General features: G+C 43.6%; 1 protein-coding gene across 1 annotated transcript in view; it reads left to right on the forward strand.

The window, feature by feature from the left end:
• The window catches only part of OBSCN (obscurin, cytoskeletal calmodulin and titin-interacting RhoGEF), a 181517-nt gene that overhangs the window by 20857 nt on the left and 146070 nt on the right, over nucleotides 1–14590 (forward strand). Inside the window, exons 7-14 of the mRNA XM_077184731.1 lie at nucleotides 848–1120; nucleotides 3369–3644; nucleotides 4551–4826; nucleotides 5484–5759; nucleotides 6400–6675; nucleotides 10861–11136; nucleotides 12241–12516; nucleotides 13604–13879. Of these exons, the coding sequence (XP_077040846.1) occupies nucleotides 848–1120; nucleotides 3369–3644; nucleotides 4551–4826; nucleotides 5484–5759; nucleotides 6400–6675; nucleotides 10861–11136; nucleotides 12241–12516; nucleotides 13604–13879 (2205 nt within the window). The remainder of the gene's footprint in view (nucleotides 1–847; nucleotides 1121–3368; nucleotides 3645–4550; nucleotides 4827–5483; nucleotides 5760–6399; nucleotides 6676–10860; nucleotides 11137–12240; nucleotides 12517–13603; nucleotides 13880–14590) is intronic.

Below are 14590 nucleotides of genomic sequence, written 5' to 3' on the forward strand. Positions count from 1 at the left end.
ACCCTCTGACACATGACCTCCCGTGGTGACAGGGGACATCTGAGACAGCTCCTTCAGGCTGCTCTGGTTGTATTTTGCACTCTGGTTTTCTGGGGAAGGGAAAGGTGAATGAATGAACTCATCTCCCTCTTCTTCCTCCACAACTTTGAACCTGTGGACTGAGTTTCAGTAGTGCTGGGGAAAGAATGTCTCAGCAGTGCCCTTCCCATCCCTTCCCATCCCTTCCCATCCCATCCCGATATTGGTAGGGTTTGAATTTTTTTGCTTTGAGGCAATTGGTGACTCAATTATTTCATTCCACATTAATATGATGCCAGATTTATTGTTTATTTTCTATGCCCCAGTTAATTTCCAGGAATAAATTTATATTCATTTTAGTCCTATGAGATATCCATATAGGTTATTAATTTTAGGTAATTTAATTTATCTAGGTTATTTTTTAACCTCTTCTAGAGTAAATTTATTTGTTAGGTGGTTACAATATAATGATTGAATAACCTTCCTGGCTTTACCTCCAGTTTATTTCTTTTCTCACCTCCCTTTAAAATAATATTTTAATAATATATTAATAATGTCTTTTAATAATATAATAGCTCTGTTTCCTGGGGCTTCTTCTCCCTGACTCAGCCTCTTGTGCCCTCTATGTGCTCTGCTTTTTGGACATGGGATAATCAGGATTATAGTTGGAAATTTGTCTGCTTCTGCTTTGAAATCTAGTGATTAGATCCATAATTAAATAAATAGATTTTGTCTTATGATACATGAATACCAAATGTAGATGTCAATGTACATTTTTACTGCTGTGCACAGAATTCTTTACCAGAGCTGTGTCCCTGTTTTGTTTCAGCACTTGCAAACTTTGTGAACAAAGAGAAAACTGGAGGAATTGTCAAGGCCATTGCTGGGAAACAGGCTGAGCTTGTGTCCGAGACCTCTGAGGCCAACATCATGGTGAGGTGGTACAAAGATGGGAAGGAGATCACAGCCAGCAAGAAATTCACCATGGAAGACAAAGGGAAACTGCACAAGCTCGTGGCTTCGGCTGTGACAAAGGAAGATGAAGGAACTTACACGTGCAAAATCGGGGATGACACCCTTACTTTTGATTTAAAAGTCTCAGGTAAGCTTGTACTGCAAGTGTGGGATCAGAGTCTGTGTGGGAAACACAGGATTTTATTTTTTAGACTTGTCCTACTTTACAAACTGACAGAACTTCGGGCCAAGGCTGCACAACACTTGGAGAGGTTCTGACCCTTGCTCTGGGATCCTGACCCTTGTTGTGATCCTGGTGCAAACCCAGAGTATGGGTAAATAATGTAACAATGCTGTGCCTTCTTTGAGTCAGCCAAGCTTTTTCCAGGGCTGGAGCACAACCCAGACACAACGCTGGCTGAACAGCTGGCAGCCACATCTGGCCTCTGTTCTTTCAGCTCAGCCTGTGCATCACCTTAGGACCACCTCAGTCAGGGGTTCAAAGCCTTGCTGCGAGAGTTTCCTTTGACAAGTTTAATTCCTGATTTTGAGAGTTAAACATCTCCTGCTGTTCCCAAAGGCCACTGTGATCTCAGGGATCCCTCCCTGTGGTGCTGTGACTCCATGTGTCACGTGCCCATCACACAAAGCACGTGGCTGTCAGGCCAAACCCAGAAGAGAAATGCTTGTCACCACTGCATTCCAGCCCAGGATGGAGCCAGAGTATAAAGTGACACAAGAACTCATCAGTGAAATTCAATATCTGTGAAATTCAACTGATTCGAGTTGCATGCTTGTGGGAACTTTCATCCTAAATGGGGTTTTCTGCCTTGTGCCTGGAGCCTAATTTTTAACCTGGTCCTAAATTTAAGATTGAAACACTCCTGAAAGCTTCTCCTGGCATGTCTGCAGTACAATGCAATTCAAGAGAAGTCACAACTGAGTGCCTGTGACCTGTAACAGAATATCCAGGTTGCTTTGGTGTTGTCCATGAGCTAACTAAAGACTCAGCGAAGCTGATTAATTTAGGACAGCACTTGTCTGGAGGGATTGCTGCAGAATTTAGTGAGCTGGAGGGAGTGGTGTTTGCTCAGGTGCTCACTCTGCATCTCACCTGCAGTTCTTTTCTGAGAGTCCAACATCATGCAATTTCTCTTGGAGTGTAATTCCCAGTCCCTGACTTATTGAAAAACTGGTCTGAAACCAGGCTATGCCCTACCTGACCCCTCAGAAGGCAATTTCTGCAATCTGATTTATGCTGTCTGATTAGAGCTGTCTAAGATGGATTTGAGAAGTGTTCTGGTTGTGCTTTTGTCTGAGTATCAGGTACAGAGGATTTCCTGAACTTGGTATCAACTTTTTGCTGGCCATGGGCAGGTTGGGTGAATCTCACCTGTAACTCCTATCACATGGCTGAGGCAAAGAAAACTGGTGTCTGCTAAATCCTAGAAAGGTTTGGGTTAGGAGCTCAAAGCTCATCCAGTTCCATCCCTGCCAAGTTCTCTGTCTTCACTTGATTGCCTTCAAAGACAGGCAATCTTTGATTTTTGCCTTTGCAAAGCGGTAAAATTGCAACTGTTATCAGTTTGCAATTGATAAAAATGTTGTGTTGTTGCTGCCTGCATGACAAATACCCTGTGTTTGCCCAGCCTCTGTCTGTGCTGCCAGCAGGGTTGGGGCTGAGCTATCCATGCAGGAACCTCCACTGAGCTGTGTGAGCAGTTCTGAGTTCTCTGCTGGGAAGATCAGTTTCAACCAAAAGATATGAGATTATTGACTCCTATATTCATAGAAATATGGATTGGTTTAGGTTGGAAAGGGCCTTAAAAACCATCTTCTTCCAACCCCCTGCCATGGGCAGGGATGTCTTCCACTAGACTGGGTTGCTCAGAGCTTTTTCCCAACTTGGAGAATATTTTATCAATGAGATTATCCCATATGTGCCCTGGCCTGGAGAAGAATTAGTCCAGTAAGATTGATACTGTGAACAAGGAGCTGCAGGAATGGGCTCAGAAACATTTTAAAAAGGCTCCTCAACACCTCTAACTAGATTTTCTGAGACTTCCCTGGTCTTTTCAAAGCTGTTTATGCCCTCAGACCTCAACACATATCCCCCAGAGCTTGCTTGACTTTGGAATCAAGGAGTGGTAAATGAAGTGTGAGCAACTTGAGGGCGTCTCAGTTTGATTTGAAAGATCCGGGAGGATGTAGGGCAGATGAAGGGGATTTCACTGTAATTGAGAGCAATTATCTGAAGATCAGAGGGGTTTGCACCATCTGTCCGAGAGGCATCAAGAGTGTGTGATAATGGAATAAAGATCAATACCCACTGTATCCTAACTTTGTGCAGATAAACCTGCACCAAGGCACAAACCCTTTTCTCTTTTCCACTCCAGATGAAGCTGTTACTTTTGTCAACAAGCCCAAAACGACTCCAGAAGTGTCAGTCAGTCCTTCTGAGAGCCTGGAGCTGGTGTGTGAGGTGTCAGCTGCAGGTGGGGCCGTGGTGTGGAGGAAGGATCAGGCTGAGGTGAAGCAGGACCAGAGGACAACAATCGTCTGCCAGGGGACACAACGCAAGCTCATCGTCAAGAAGGTGACACAGCAAGACCAAGGCAGCTACACCTGCGAGACAAAGGACGACAGAACAACATTCCAAGTCAAAGTCAGAGGTGAGAAAGTGCCAGGAATTCCAAAGGTAAAGGAGAATTCTATTTTGAGTGGTGTCTTGCGTCCAGAGGATCATCTCACAGTCTCCCCGCGGTGAAAGATCTCAACTCAGATCTCAACCCAGATCTCAACCATTGTACTCAAATTTTATTTTTTTTTGGAAACTTTCATAATAATGTTTTATACACATGGTTCTGCATCCATGACTGGTTGTGACCACAAAAAAAAAAAAAAAAATCATAGGAAAGGATGGAAATTCCTTCTCCTCTCACAATTAGCTGGTGTGTCTGCAGAAAAACTCCCATGGGGGAAAGAGTATGAGGCCATAGCAGAGGGATGGAAAAAGGGGAAGGGGAAGGTGTTTGAAGAGCTCTGATTAGATCCCATCCCTTAAACATTGGATGGGGCTTGGAGCAATGTTGTCTAGTGGAACCTGCCCATGGCAGGTGGGTGGGATTGTGATCATCTTTAAGGTCACTTCCAACAAACCATTCCATGATTAGATGGAAAACAATAGAATTATCCCAAATAGGCAAAAAAGAAAGAATAATGGTTCATGGACATGAGGATACAGGTGCTGTTCCCTTCTGAATCACTGGAATCTTGGAGAGATGTAGGGAGAGAAAAAGAGAAGAGGGAGGAGGCTTCAGGCAATGCAAGTTGGTGCTCTAAGTCCTACATTTAAATGTGTCCTAAAACTGTGAGTTTTTAACATTACCCCAGAATTCCCATCAAATTTCCATTCCTATTCACCTCTTAGCAAGACAGAGTTGAAGGTGCTTTCTTGCACTAGTGGCCCATCATGCTATTACCTGTCAGGGCAAGTACAGTGAAATGGGAGGAACTTGATTAAACCCCAGAGACAACAGCTGCAAAAGCTGTGTGTGACTGTTGGGCTTTCCTTACAGAGACAGAGGTTGTGTTTACAAACAAGGAGAAGGTGCAGAAAGAGGTGAAGGCTGCACTGTCAGAAAATGCCACTCTGAGCTGTGAGGTGGCCCAGGAGAAAACAGAGGTGAAGTGGTACAAGGATGGGAAACTCATCACCTCCAGCAAGAAGTTCAAGGTGGAGTCGGAGGGCAAATGGCGTCGCCTGGTGGTGGGTCAGGTGGAGAAGAAAGATGCAGGGGAGTACACCTGTGAGGCTGCTGGCCAAAAACTCACCTTCAGGATCAACGTCACAGGTAGGAGATTGTTCATTCTCATCACAGAAAGGTCCCTTAATACCGAAAAATGTACCGCACTTTGGGCTCCAATTTCTGTGCAGCCTGAAACTTCTTTGAGTAGGGATGGAGATCAACCCCCCCATCCACTGTCACATTGATGCTGACAGCTGGACATCTTCATCCTTGGGATGAATCCCCCTCAGTGCCCCTTGGTGTTTCCCACTAATGGAAAGATTGACAAGTTTCCATCCTATCCCATTCCATCCCATCCCATCCCATCCCATGCCTTTACAATTTAAAGGTAAGGTTGTTTCCTGGATATGTAGGAAAAATAAGTCTGGAAGAAGTAGGAAAACCGGGCTCCTAAAATGACCAAGGCTTCCATAGGAGTCCCCGTGGCAAATGAGATTTGGTGTTTATTTATACATTAATTGATGGAACAAAGCAATGGGTTTCTTGTGGAGAAGGGAGGAAGCTGAAATCCTGAGGCAAGGGATCATTTTTCTCAGAAATGGCTGATGTGTTGTCCTCAAGCATGACAAAGGCCCACATCCTGTCTGAGCATTAAAAAGTAGCAGAGATGTGGAAGTTGTCATGTTTTTAATTTGGGTTTGGTCACTTTGGACAGCATCAACTTATGTGTTTGATTTTAAAATGACTTTTCCCACTCCACAGAAGCAGAGGATGCATTTATCAACAAGGACAAAGTGAAGAAAGAGGTGAAGGCTGCACTATCAGAAAATGCCACTCTGAGCTGCGAGGTGGCCCAGGAGAAAACAGAGGTGAAGTGGTACAAGGATGGGAAACTCATCACCTCCAGCAAGAAGTTCAAGGTGGAGTCGGAGGGCAAATCGCGTCGCATGGTGGTGGGTCAGGTGGAGAAGAAAGATGCAGGGGAGTACACCTGTGAGGCTGCTGGCCAAAAACTCACCTTCAGGATCGATGTCACAGGTGGGAGATTGTTCATTCTCATCACAGAAAGGTCCCTTAATACCGAAAAATGTACCGCACTTTGGGCTCCAATTTCTGTGCAGCCTGAAACTTCTTTGAGTAGGGATGGAGATCAACCCCCCATCCACTGTCACATTAATGCTGACAGCTGGACATCTTCATCCTTGGGATGAATCCCCCTCAGTGCCCCTTGGTGTTTTCTGGTTTCCCACTAATGGAAAGATAGACAAGTTTCCATTCCATCCCATCCCATGCATTTACAAGGATAAAGGTAAGGTTGTTTCCTGGATAGGTAGGAAAAATAAGTCTGGAAGAAGTAGGAGAACAGGGCTCCTAGAATGAACAAGGCTTCCATAAGGGTCACAGAGGCAAATGAGATTTGGTGTTTATTTATCCATTACATTCTGGAACAAAGCAATGGGTTTCTTGTGGAGATGGGAGGAAGCTGAAATCCTGAGACAAGGGATTGGTTTTCTCAGAAATGGCTGATGTGTTGTCCTCAGGCATGACAAAGGCCCACATCCTTCCTGAGCGTTAAAAAATAGCAGAGATGTGGAAGTTGTTGTGTTTATTTGGGTTTGGTCACTTTGGACAGCATCAACTTATGTGTTTTTTTAAAATGACTTCTCCCACTCAAAAGAAGCAGAAGACGCATTTATCAACAAGGACAAAGTGCAGAAAGAGGTGAAGGCTGCACTGTCAGAAAATGCCACTCTGAGCTGCGAGGTGGCCCAGGAGAAAACAGAGGTGAAGTGGTACAAGGATGGGAAACTCATCACCTCCAGCAAGAAGTTCAAGGTGGAGTCGGAGGGCAAATGGCGTCGCATGGTGGTGGGTCAGGTGGAGAAGAAAGATGCAGGGGAGTACACCTGTGAGGCTGCTGGCCAAAAACTCACCTTCAAGATTGATGTCACAGGTGGGAGACAGATTTTGGGTTGTATTTCATTGGCTTTTCTTTGTATCTATGTGTTTTCCCCCATTTTCTCTGATGGAATATTAGAAAAGCTGTTAAAGTACTGTCTGAGCTGCTGTTTCAGTGAGGTTGTGTAGGACTGAGCAGATATGGAGCTGGCCTGTTCATATCCTGATGTCAGCTCCTCACCTCCCTATATCTCCTTCAGCTGAGGAAGTGAACGAGATTTCTCAATATATTCAAATACATTTCTCAATAGCAGGCACTGTTTTCCAAAATCTCTTCCAGTTTTATCACCAGTACTGGTTTTCCTCCTCCTGTTACGGGCATTCTCCCATGAAAATCACTGTTTTCCTTCCTCTTTTTTTGCAGAGAGAAAGGTCTCAAGTTCCACCAGAGGTTTAGGTTTGACATTAGAAAAAATAATTCTTAACCAAAAAAGGGTTGTCAGGCATTGGAGCAGGCTGCTCAGAGAAGTGGTGGAGTCCCCATCCCTGGAAGGGTTTAAAAGCTGTGTGGATGTGGCAGTGCTGGGGGGACAGTTGGACTCCGTGATCTTCCAAGTTTTTTCCAGCCTAAATGATTCTGTGATTTCTTTGGTCTCAGTATATTTTACAAGATATCTGGTGAATTTTATCTCAGGCTCCAGGTAGCTCTGGACACCAGCTACATTCTGAGTGATCATTTCTGAATTTGATGTTAAGAAAGGGTTTGTTTGTTTTAATATTTATAGCACTCCACCATCTTTACAGCCAAATCCCTCTTTTTTAACTTTAAAATTCTTGTCTCGTATGCAGAGGTGATCAGAACAGGGAAGCAATTTTCACCTCTGTTTTCTTATAGCACCAAACAGAGGTTTGACATTTTATCAGCAGTGTAGAGGAACTGCTGTGTTGGGAATTTACTGACTCCACTCTGTGTGGGCTACCCAGGCTGTGAGCTGGGGCATTTTGGCTCTTTTTCATCTCTGTGTAGCTCAGTCTTTGGCTGAGGGAGCTGCCAGTTTCATTGGAAGATAATAAGGAAGGAAGGATAATTAAGTATAGATTTGAGAGGTGTTTTTCAGAGAAAATTCAATATGGACACTGATGGACCATCATAAAAACACAGAGTAATTTGGGTTGGAAAGGACCTTAAAAATCACCTTGTTCCCACCCCTGCCATGGGCAGAGACACCTTCCACCATCCCAGGCTGTTCCAAACCCCATCCAACCTGGCCTGGAACACTTCCAGGGACCCAGGGGCAGCCACAGCTTCTCCAGGTAAAATTGTTATAAACCAAATTCACTGTTCGCTGCTGGCACTGATTCATACATTACTGCAGAGGCGTAGTCAGAAATCAGAAATTTAGTGCTTTACACACGAACCTCTCTCTCTGAGGGAGCTGTCTGCACCAGAAAGGTTTCCAGCCCTCTTGCCATGGTGGCACAGGGTAGTGTGACCCCTTGCCCTGTGCCACCAGCCTGCCCTAGCTACCGTTGCTGTATTGCTCATGGGAACAGCTGTAACACGACGTGCCAGTCCAGCCCTGGCTGGAAAATGATCCGGTGTGAAAGTCAGGAGGGATTATGCGTACTCAGAGTGGTTGGCTCTCCTGCTGCAGAAATCCTCCTCTTACTGGTTTATCCCAGAGTGCAGTGGATTTCTGGGTCTTAATTTATCCTGCTGCCATTGCACTTGGAAAGCTTTTCAGGCTTGCTGTACTCCAGGGCTCCACTGGTAGCACAAAGCCTTCCTTATTTAAGGACAGGTTGAAGGTTAGATGCTCAGTGTTGGGGTTTGGGATGCCACTGTAATTTTTTGGGTTAATAAAAAAAAAATCAGCTGCTGCACACCTTGGGACTGAGTTGAACATGTAGAAAAACAGCTGATTCTGAAATTGCATTATTTCATGATTCAGGGTATGCGGTGAAATCCATATTTTAAATCAGTCAAACTTTCATGTCCTGAAAATATTTTTCCTCATTTCCACTGACCAGTTTCACTTAAGGTTGGAAATGTCATCTTCACTGAATAGTTGTTTAAATTTAAAATAAGTTTCTAAAAGAAATTATTAACTGGTGTAAATCACTTTGGAAGCTGATTAAAAGTTTTAGTCACACTTCCTATCAGTGTAAAAATGGTTTATATGAAAGGTCAAGAATGTAAAGGACAAGTGAGATCAGCCTGGAATATTCCTGCTCTGCTAACCTGACATTTTAAATACAGCCCTCATTGACACAGACTTGTTTTATAACTTATTTTGAATACACTCTGCATATTCACACTCAGAGTTGTAGATGGGAGTTTAAGTATTAATATTTTTGCAATCAGTTTTAAATGCAAAGCTTGGTGTGTGCTGGAGCCCTTTCAGATGTCAAAATGCTGCTGATATGTACCTTTGAGGAGCTTTGCATCACCCAGCACAGACCATGTGCCTTCTAAATGACGACAGCATCTCCTCACACCCCTCCTACAGCCAATATAAACAGAGGAGCTCAAATTCAGAGCCCCTGAGCTGGACTCCTGCTCTGTGTTGCTCCCTGCAGGGCTCCTCTCTTTCTGTGGACTGTGCAATATTCATAGCAAGGCTGTGATGTGGCCCAGGAGCACATGTGGTGCCACTGTCAGCAGTGGGGGAACTTGACCTGAGCTCACCCCTTTTCCTCACCCTCCCAGGCAGCTGCTGCTGCTCGGAGCACAGACATGATGGAGACAGGAGGAAGCCATCCAGGAGGAGCCAAGGATGGCCCCAGGAGGCTGCAGGGGGTGGCTGGGGAGAGGAAGGCAACAGCACAGGGGATGGAAGTGGCTCAGCATCCCTGAGAGCCTCCCAGGTCACAGAGTCACTGAGGCTGGAGAAGCCCCCCCAGACCATCGAGTCCCAGCTGTGCCCAACCTTGTCCCCAGCCCAGAGCACTGAGTGCCATCTCCAGATGTTCCTTGGACACCTCCAGGGATGGGGACTCCAAACCTCCCTGGACAGCCCCTTCCAGTGCCTGACCACCCTTTCCATGATGAAATTCCTGCTGATGTCCAACCTGACCCTCCCCTAGCTCAGCTTCAGGCCATTTCCTCTCATCCTGTCTCTTGTTCTCTGGGAGCAGAGCCTGACTTCCCCATGGCTGCACCCTCCTGTCAGAAAGCCAGTTTGCTGGAAAATCACAGAATTTTTAGGAAATAAAAATATGCTTCTGTGGTGTTGTGGGTCCCCAGGGCGAGATGAGAGATGAGAATTTGACTCCATGTTCTCAGAAGGCCGACTTATTATTTTATGATATGATATGTATGATATGTATGATATTATATATGTATGTTATTATATATGTATGATATTATATATATGATATTTATTATATACTAAACCTATACTAAAGAAAGAGAAAGGAGACATCAGAAGGCTAAACAAGAATGAATAATAAAAACCCATGACTGACCAGAGAGTCTGACACAGCTGGACTGGGATTGGTCATTATGTAAAAACAATTCACATGCTGGGATAAACAATTCTCTGAATCACATTCCAAAGCAGCAAAGCAAAGAGAAGCTGAAGCTTCCCAGCTTCCCAGGAGAAAATATCCTGGTGAAGGGATTTTTCATAAAATATCATGGTGACATATTTCAAATTTTAAGTGCTAGTTTTTTGTGTAATGTTAATCAAGTGCTTTTCTATATTGAGAACTGTGTCTTTGTCCTGTCTTTGGGATTGAGTTACAAGGTATTTTCTGAGCAACACCCAATTTTGATCTAAAATACCTGGTAAAATCTTCTGAATAATGTGATAGTGGAGGTGGCAACTCGCCATTGTGCTGTATTTGGCTCATTGCAAATGTGGGGAGTAGAAATATCATCAAGACACAGGAGAGAATTTTATCTTTATAGTCATTCATTTTTATATTAATTGAAAAAAATTTACAAATGGCGTGGTTAAGGTGTTCATGAGGACAAGTCAGAGAAGGATGATAATTACATGGACTGTATTTTGAGGGTACTTTGCTTTATTTATATGATAAATAGAACTGCAAAGCTGGGTTACTTACAAGAGTTTAATATTGAATTATTTCTGTTGGAAAAGACCTTTAAGATCATCATGCCCAATGGTGAAACCAGCACTGCCAAGTCCAAGGTCCTGCAGAGCATCTACACCTCATACAAGTAAGAACTTCTTGACAAAATATATTTACATCTTATATATTTTCCCTATTTCAGAGGCAGAAGATGCCTTTGTCCACAAGGAGAAGGTGCAGAAAGAGGTGAAGGCTGCACTGTCAGAAAATGCCACGCTGAGCTGTGAGGTGGCCCAGGAGAAAACAGAGGTGAAGTGGTACAAGGATGGGAAACTCATCACCTCCAGCAAGAAGTTCAAGGTGGAGTCGGAGGGCAAATTGCGTCGCCTGGTGGTGGGTCAGGTGGAGAAGAAAGATGCAGGGGAGTACACCTGTGAGGCTGCTGGCCAAAAACTCACCTTCAGGATCGATGTCAAAGGTGAGAGAATGTGCTGTATCCCTTTTTTACACCCTGAAAAACTGAAATCCCTGTTATCATCCTGAAAAAATGAAGGAGGGGAAGGTTATATTGCTTGTCAAACTCCATCTCAACAGGCAGTGACTGAGCCAGCACTTGACTGATGTTGTTTTACTCATGAATTTGTGTTCATGCTGTTAGATCTGTCTTTGTTTTTTAGAAACTGAGCATGCAGTGGATTTCTGTAGCCCCAAACTCAGGTCAGGGTGAAGATCTCTGGGGAAAATCCCTGGGGATCTTGGAGAGGTGCACTGATAGCAAACTGGGAATGCAGAAATTACTGGAGTAATCAAAGGGCACAGCAAATCTGAGCACAGGCATTCTCTTGTGAAAGCTCCTTTCTGAAATATAGTTTATTATAGAGGAAACCTTTATATTATGGCCTCTGTCAACTGGATGGAAATGCCAGAACTGTTCTCAGAAGCGGGAAATGAGGAAACCAGCTCTTTTCACCTTGATATTCAAGACAGCTTTTAATCTTGACATCCTTCAGTTGGATCCCAATGAATTTCGAGCAAATTGAAGAGTTCCTACATTAGATTTATTTTTGACCATGGCATGGTGCAAATACAGTTGAGGCTGGCTAATTTTCATTCATTTGAAAAAAATAATTTTTTCACATCTTGAGAACAGTTAGGAAATAAAGATACAGACACAGAATGGGTTCACAAAGTTTGTTTCCCAACACTGTCTTTGTTTTGTTGGCAAAGTAAACTACAAATCTTGGGTTGGTTGGGCAATTTAATGCTTGAGCTCTTACAGCAAACCTAATTCTGAGAGACCTCATCCACCTTAGTGCTGCTGGATTTTGGGATATGTTACTTCAGATTTTGAAGAAAGGTAGTGGTGGAAATTAAAGCAATTTTGAGGCTGTGGCTTGGACTACCAGAGAATGACTCCTCCACTGGCACTTGATGTAATTCAAATGTTAAAAATGCAGTAGGTGCTGGCAGCAGGGAATGTGAATGGGAAATTAATTTCAGCACCACAACTGAAAAGGTGATGTGTGCATTTGGGAAGGGATCTGTGAATTTTCAAAATCTGCCCTTGTACCTTCAATTGCAGAGGCAGAAGATGCCTTTGTCCACAAGGAGAAGGTGCAGAAAGAGGTGAAAGCTGCACTGTCAGAAAATGCCACGCTGAGCTGCGAGGTGGCCCAGGAGAAAACAGAGGTGAAGTGGTACAAGGATGGGAAACTCATCACCTCCAGCAAGAAGTTCAAGGTGGAGTCGGAGGGCAAATTGCGTTGCCTGGTGGTGGGTCAGGTGGAGAAGAAAGATGCAGGGGAGTACACCTGTGAGGCTGCTGGCCAAAAACTCACCTTCAGGATTGATGTCACAGGTAGGAGAAGGTTCTTTGGCCCATCGGTATTATTTCTAGAATCTTTAGAAAAATTAACATTATTTTATAAGTCTTCTTTGTGTTACACTTCAAATTTTTGGAGTATATAGTTGTATGGCCTAGGATGGGTACAAATACAAGTTTTCTTCATGTATTCTTTGTAAAACATTTCAAATCCTTAACACAGGGAGCTGAATCCCTGAAAAATTTTGGAAACCACTGGAGGGAAGGGGCTGTAAAAAAGAAGGTACTGATTGTGCATCTCCTCCTTCCCATCTTAGTACAATGAGAGCAAATCTGCACCACAGCTCATTCTCAGTGCAGGGTCATGGTGGAGAGCCTGCCCAATGTCCACACTCCTTTTCTTTCCCTTGGAAGTGCTCATTTCAGCCTGAAGGGAGTTTTGGAAGTAGGGCTTGATATGTATTAAGGTATTTAAGGTGTCAAGAAAATGGCAAGTAAGGAAAGAAGGTGTGATGGAGACTCATTCCAGTTTATTTCCTTACTGGGGCAGTAAAGAGGTAGAATAGATTCAGCTTCCCAGCTCCCTCACAGCTTCCCAATCCAATTGCAAGTGGTGTGACTGATGTGTCTTCTGGAGAACAAGGGGATTTCACCATTTGGATGTGAGATGAGCTGAGCTTTTCCCAAGGTTGCACTCAGAACAAATAACAGGGTCCTGGACATGTCATTGCTGGTCTAGCACCTTTCTCACTTCACAAAATGATCTAAGAAGAAGTAGAAACAGCTGCTGAGAATAAAAAAATAAATTTTATGGGACTATAATGCATCACAGAACATCTCCTTCCTCTGAAAATTTGATAGTTTGCAATTAACTTAAACCAAAACACGTCCTGCCTTGACTGGGTCCTGCCAGAGAATGTTCTAATGAACCATAGAGAGATTACTGCTGTAAAAAGTACCTAAACAGGCAAAAAAGCACCACAAGGTCCTTTGTATGTTCTTCTGTTAGACTTAGATGTGGACTGTCATGTCAGAGGGTTTTTTCCAGTCTTACCTGTAAGCCACAATAACGGAATTGAGCAAAATCATATTTTGGAGTAAATCTGGATTTCTCTCTTTCCAGAGCCAGAAGTTGTGTTTACAAACAAGGAGAAGGTGCAGAAAGAGGTGAAGGCTGCACTGTCAGAAAATGCCACTCTGAGCTGTGAGGTGGCCCAGGAGAAAACAGAGGTGAAGTGGTACAAGGATGGGAAACTCATCACCTCCAGCAAGAAGTTCAAGGTGGAGTCGGAGGGCAAATTGCGTCGCCTGGTGGTGGGTCAGGTGGAGAAGAAAGATGCAGGGGAGTACACCTGTGAGGCTGCTGGCCAAAAACTCACCTTCAAGATTGATGTCACAGGTAGGAGAAGATTCTTTGTCAGAATTCAGTAGAGGCCAACACAGCAATAATTGAAATAACTACTCTGCCATGACTCAGTTGCAGTAGTTGGGGTTTGTTGCAGCCTGCAGGATTCACCTGATTTTCTGTGCTTGGTTGCCTGGATTTGTTGAAATGGGAATATTTGGCTTTAGCATGGTACAAGCTCTGTCTCAGCAGGTTTAATAGTAGTTATAAATATATTAGAAATAATTAATGTTCAGATCCCTTCCATTCCTGTGATCTCAAAGGGTGATTCCTGTACACTGAACTTCTTGAAAGCAAAGAGCCAGTACAGAATCCCTTCCTTGTTAGTCTTGCAATCTCATTTTAGAAGATTTAGAGGCTGGAATATGTTTTGTCATTTGCAGTATCAGCAGCAGATTTTAAACAGCACTTTTTTTTTCTTTGGCTGTTGTGTTATTGAGATCTCAGTTTTTTGAGATGTCTTACTATTCCTGACAGGTGCTAAATGAATGCCCTTTGCTGTGAAATATTCCAAGAAATTGCTTTATTGTCTCTGAGATCTTAAGTAAAAGGAATTTGAGAGCTTATGTCCTCTAATATGCAGAACAGATGTTCTTTGGGAAAGTTTGAATTAAATATATTTTTACCTACTGACTTGCAGCTGTAGGGTTGATGTCAAGGCTCCTCTTGGTTCTTTCCATTCCTAGGCTCTTAGTTCTTAATTTT

The sequence above is a fragment of the Agelaius phoeniceus genome, chromosome 1 (genome assembly GCF_051311805.1).
Source record: "Agelaius phoeniceus isolate bAgePho1 chromosome 1, bAgePho1.hap1, whole genome shotgun sequence".
Classification (NCBI taxonomy): Eukaryota; Metazoa; Chordata; class Aves; order Passeriformes; family Icteridae; genus Agelaius; species Agelaius phoeniceus.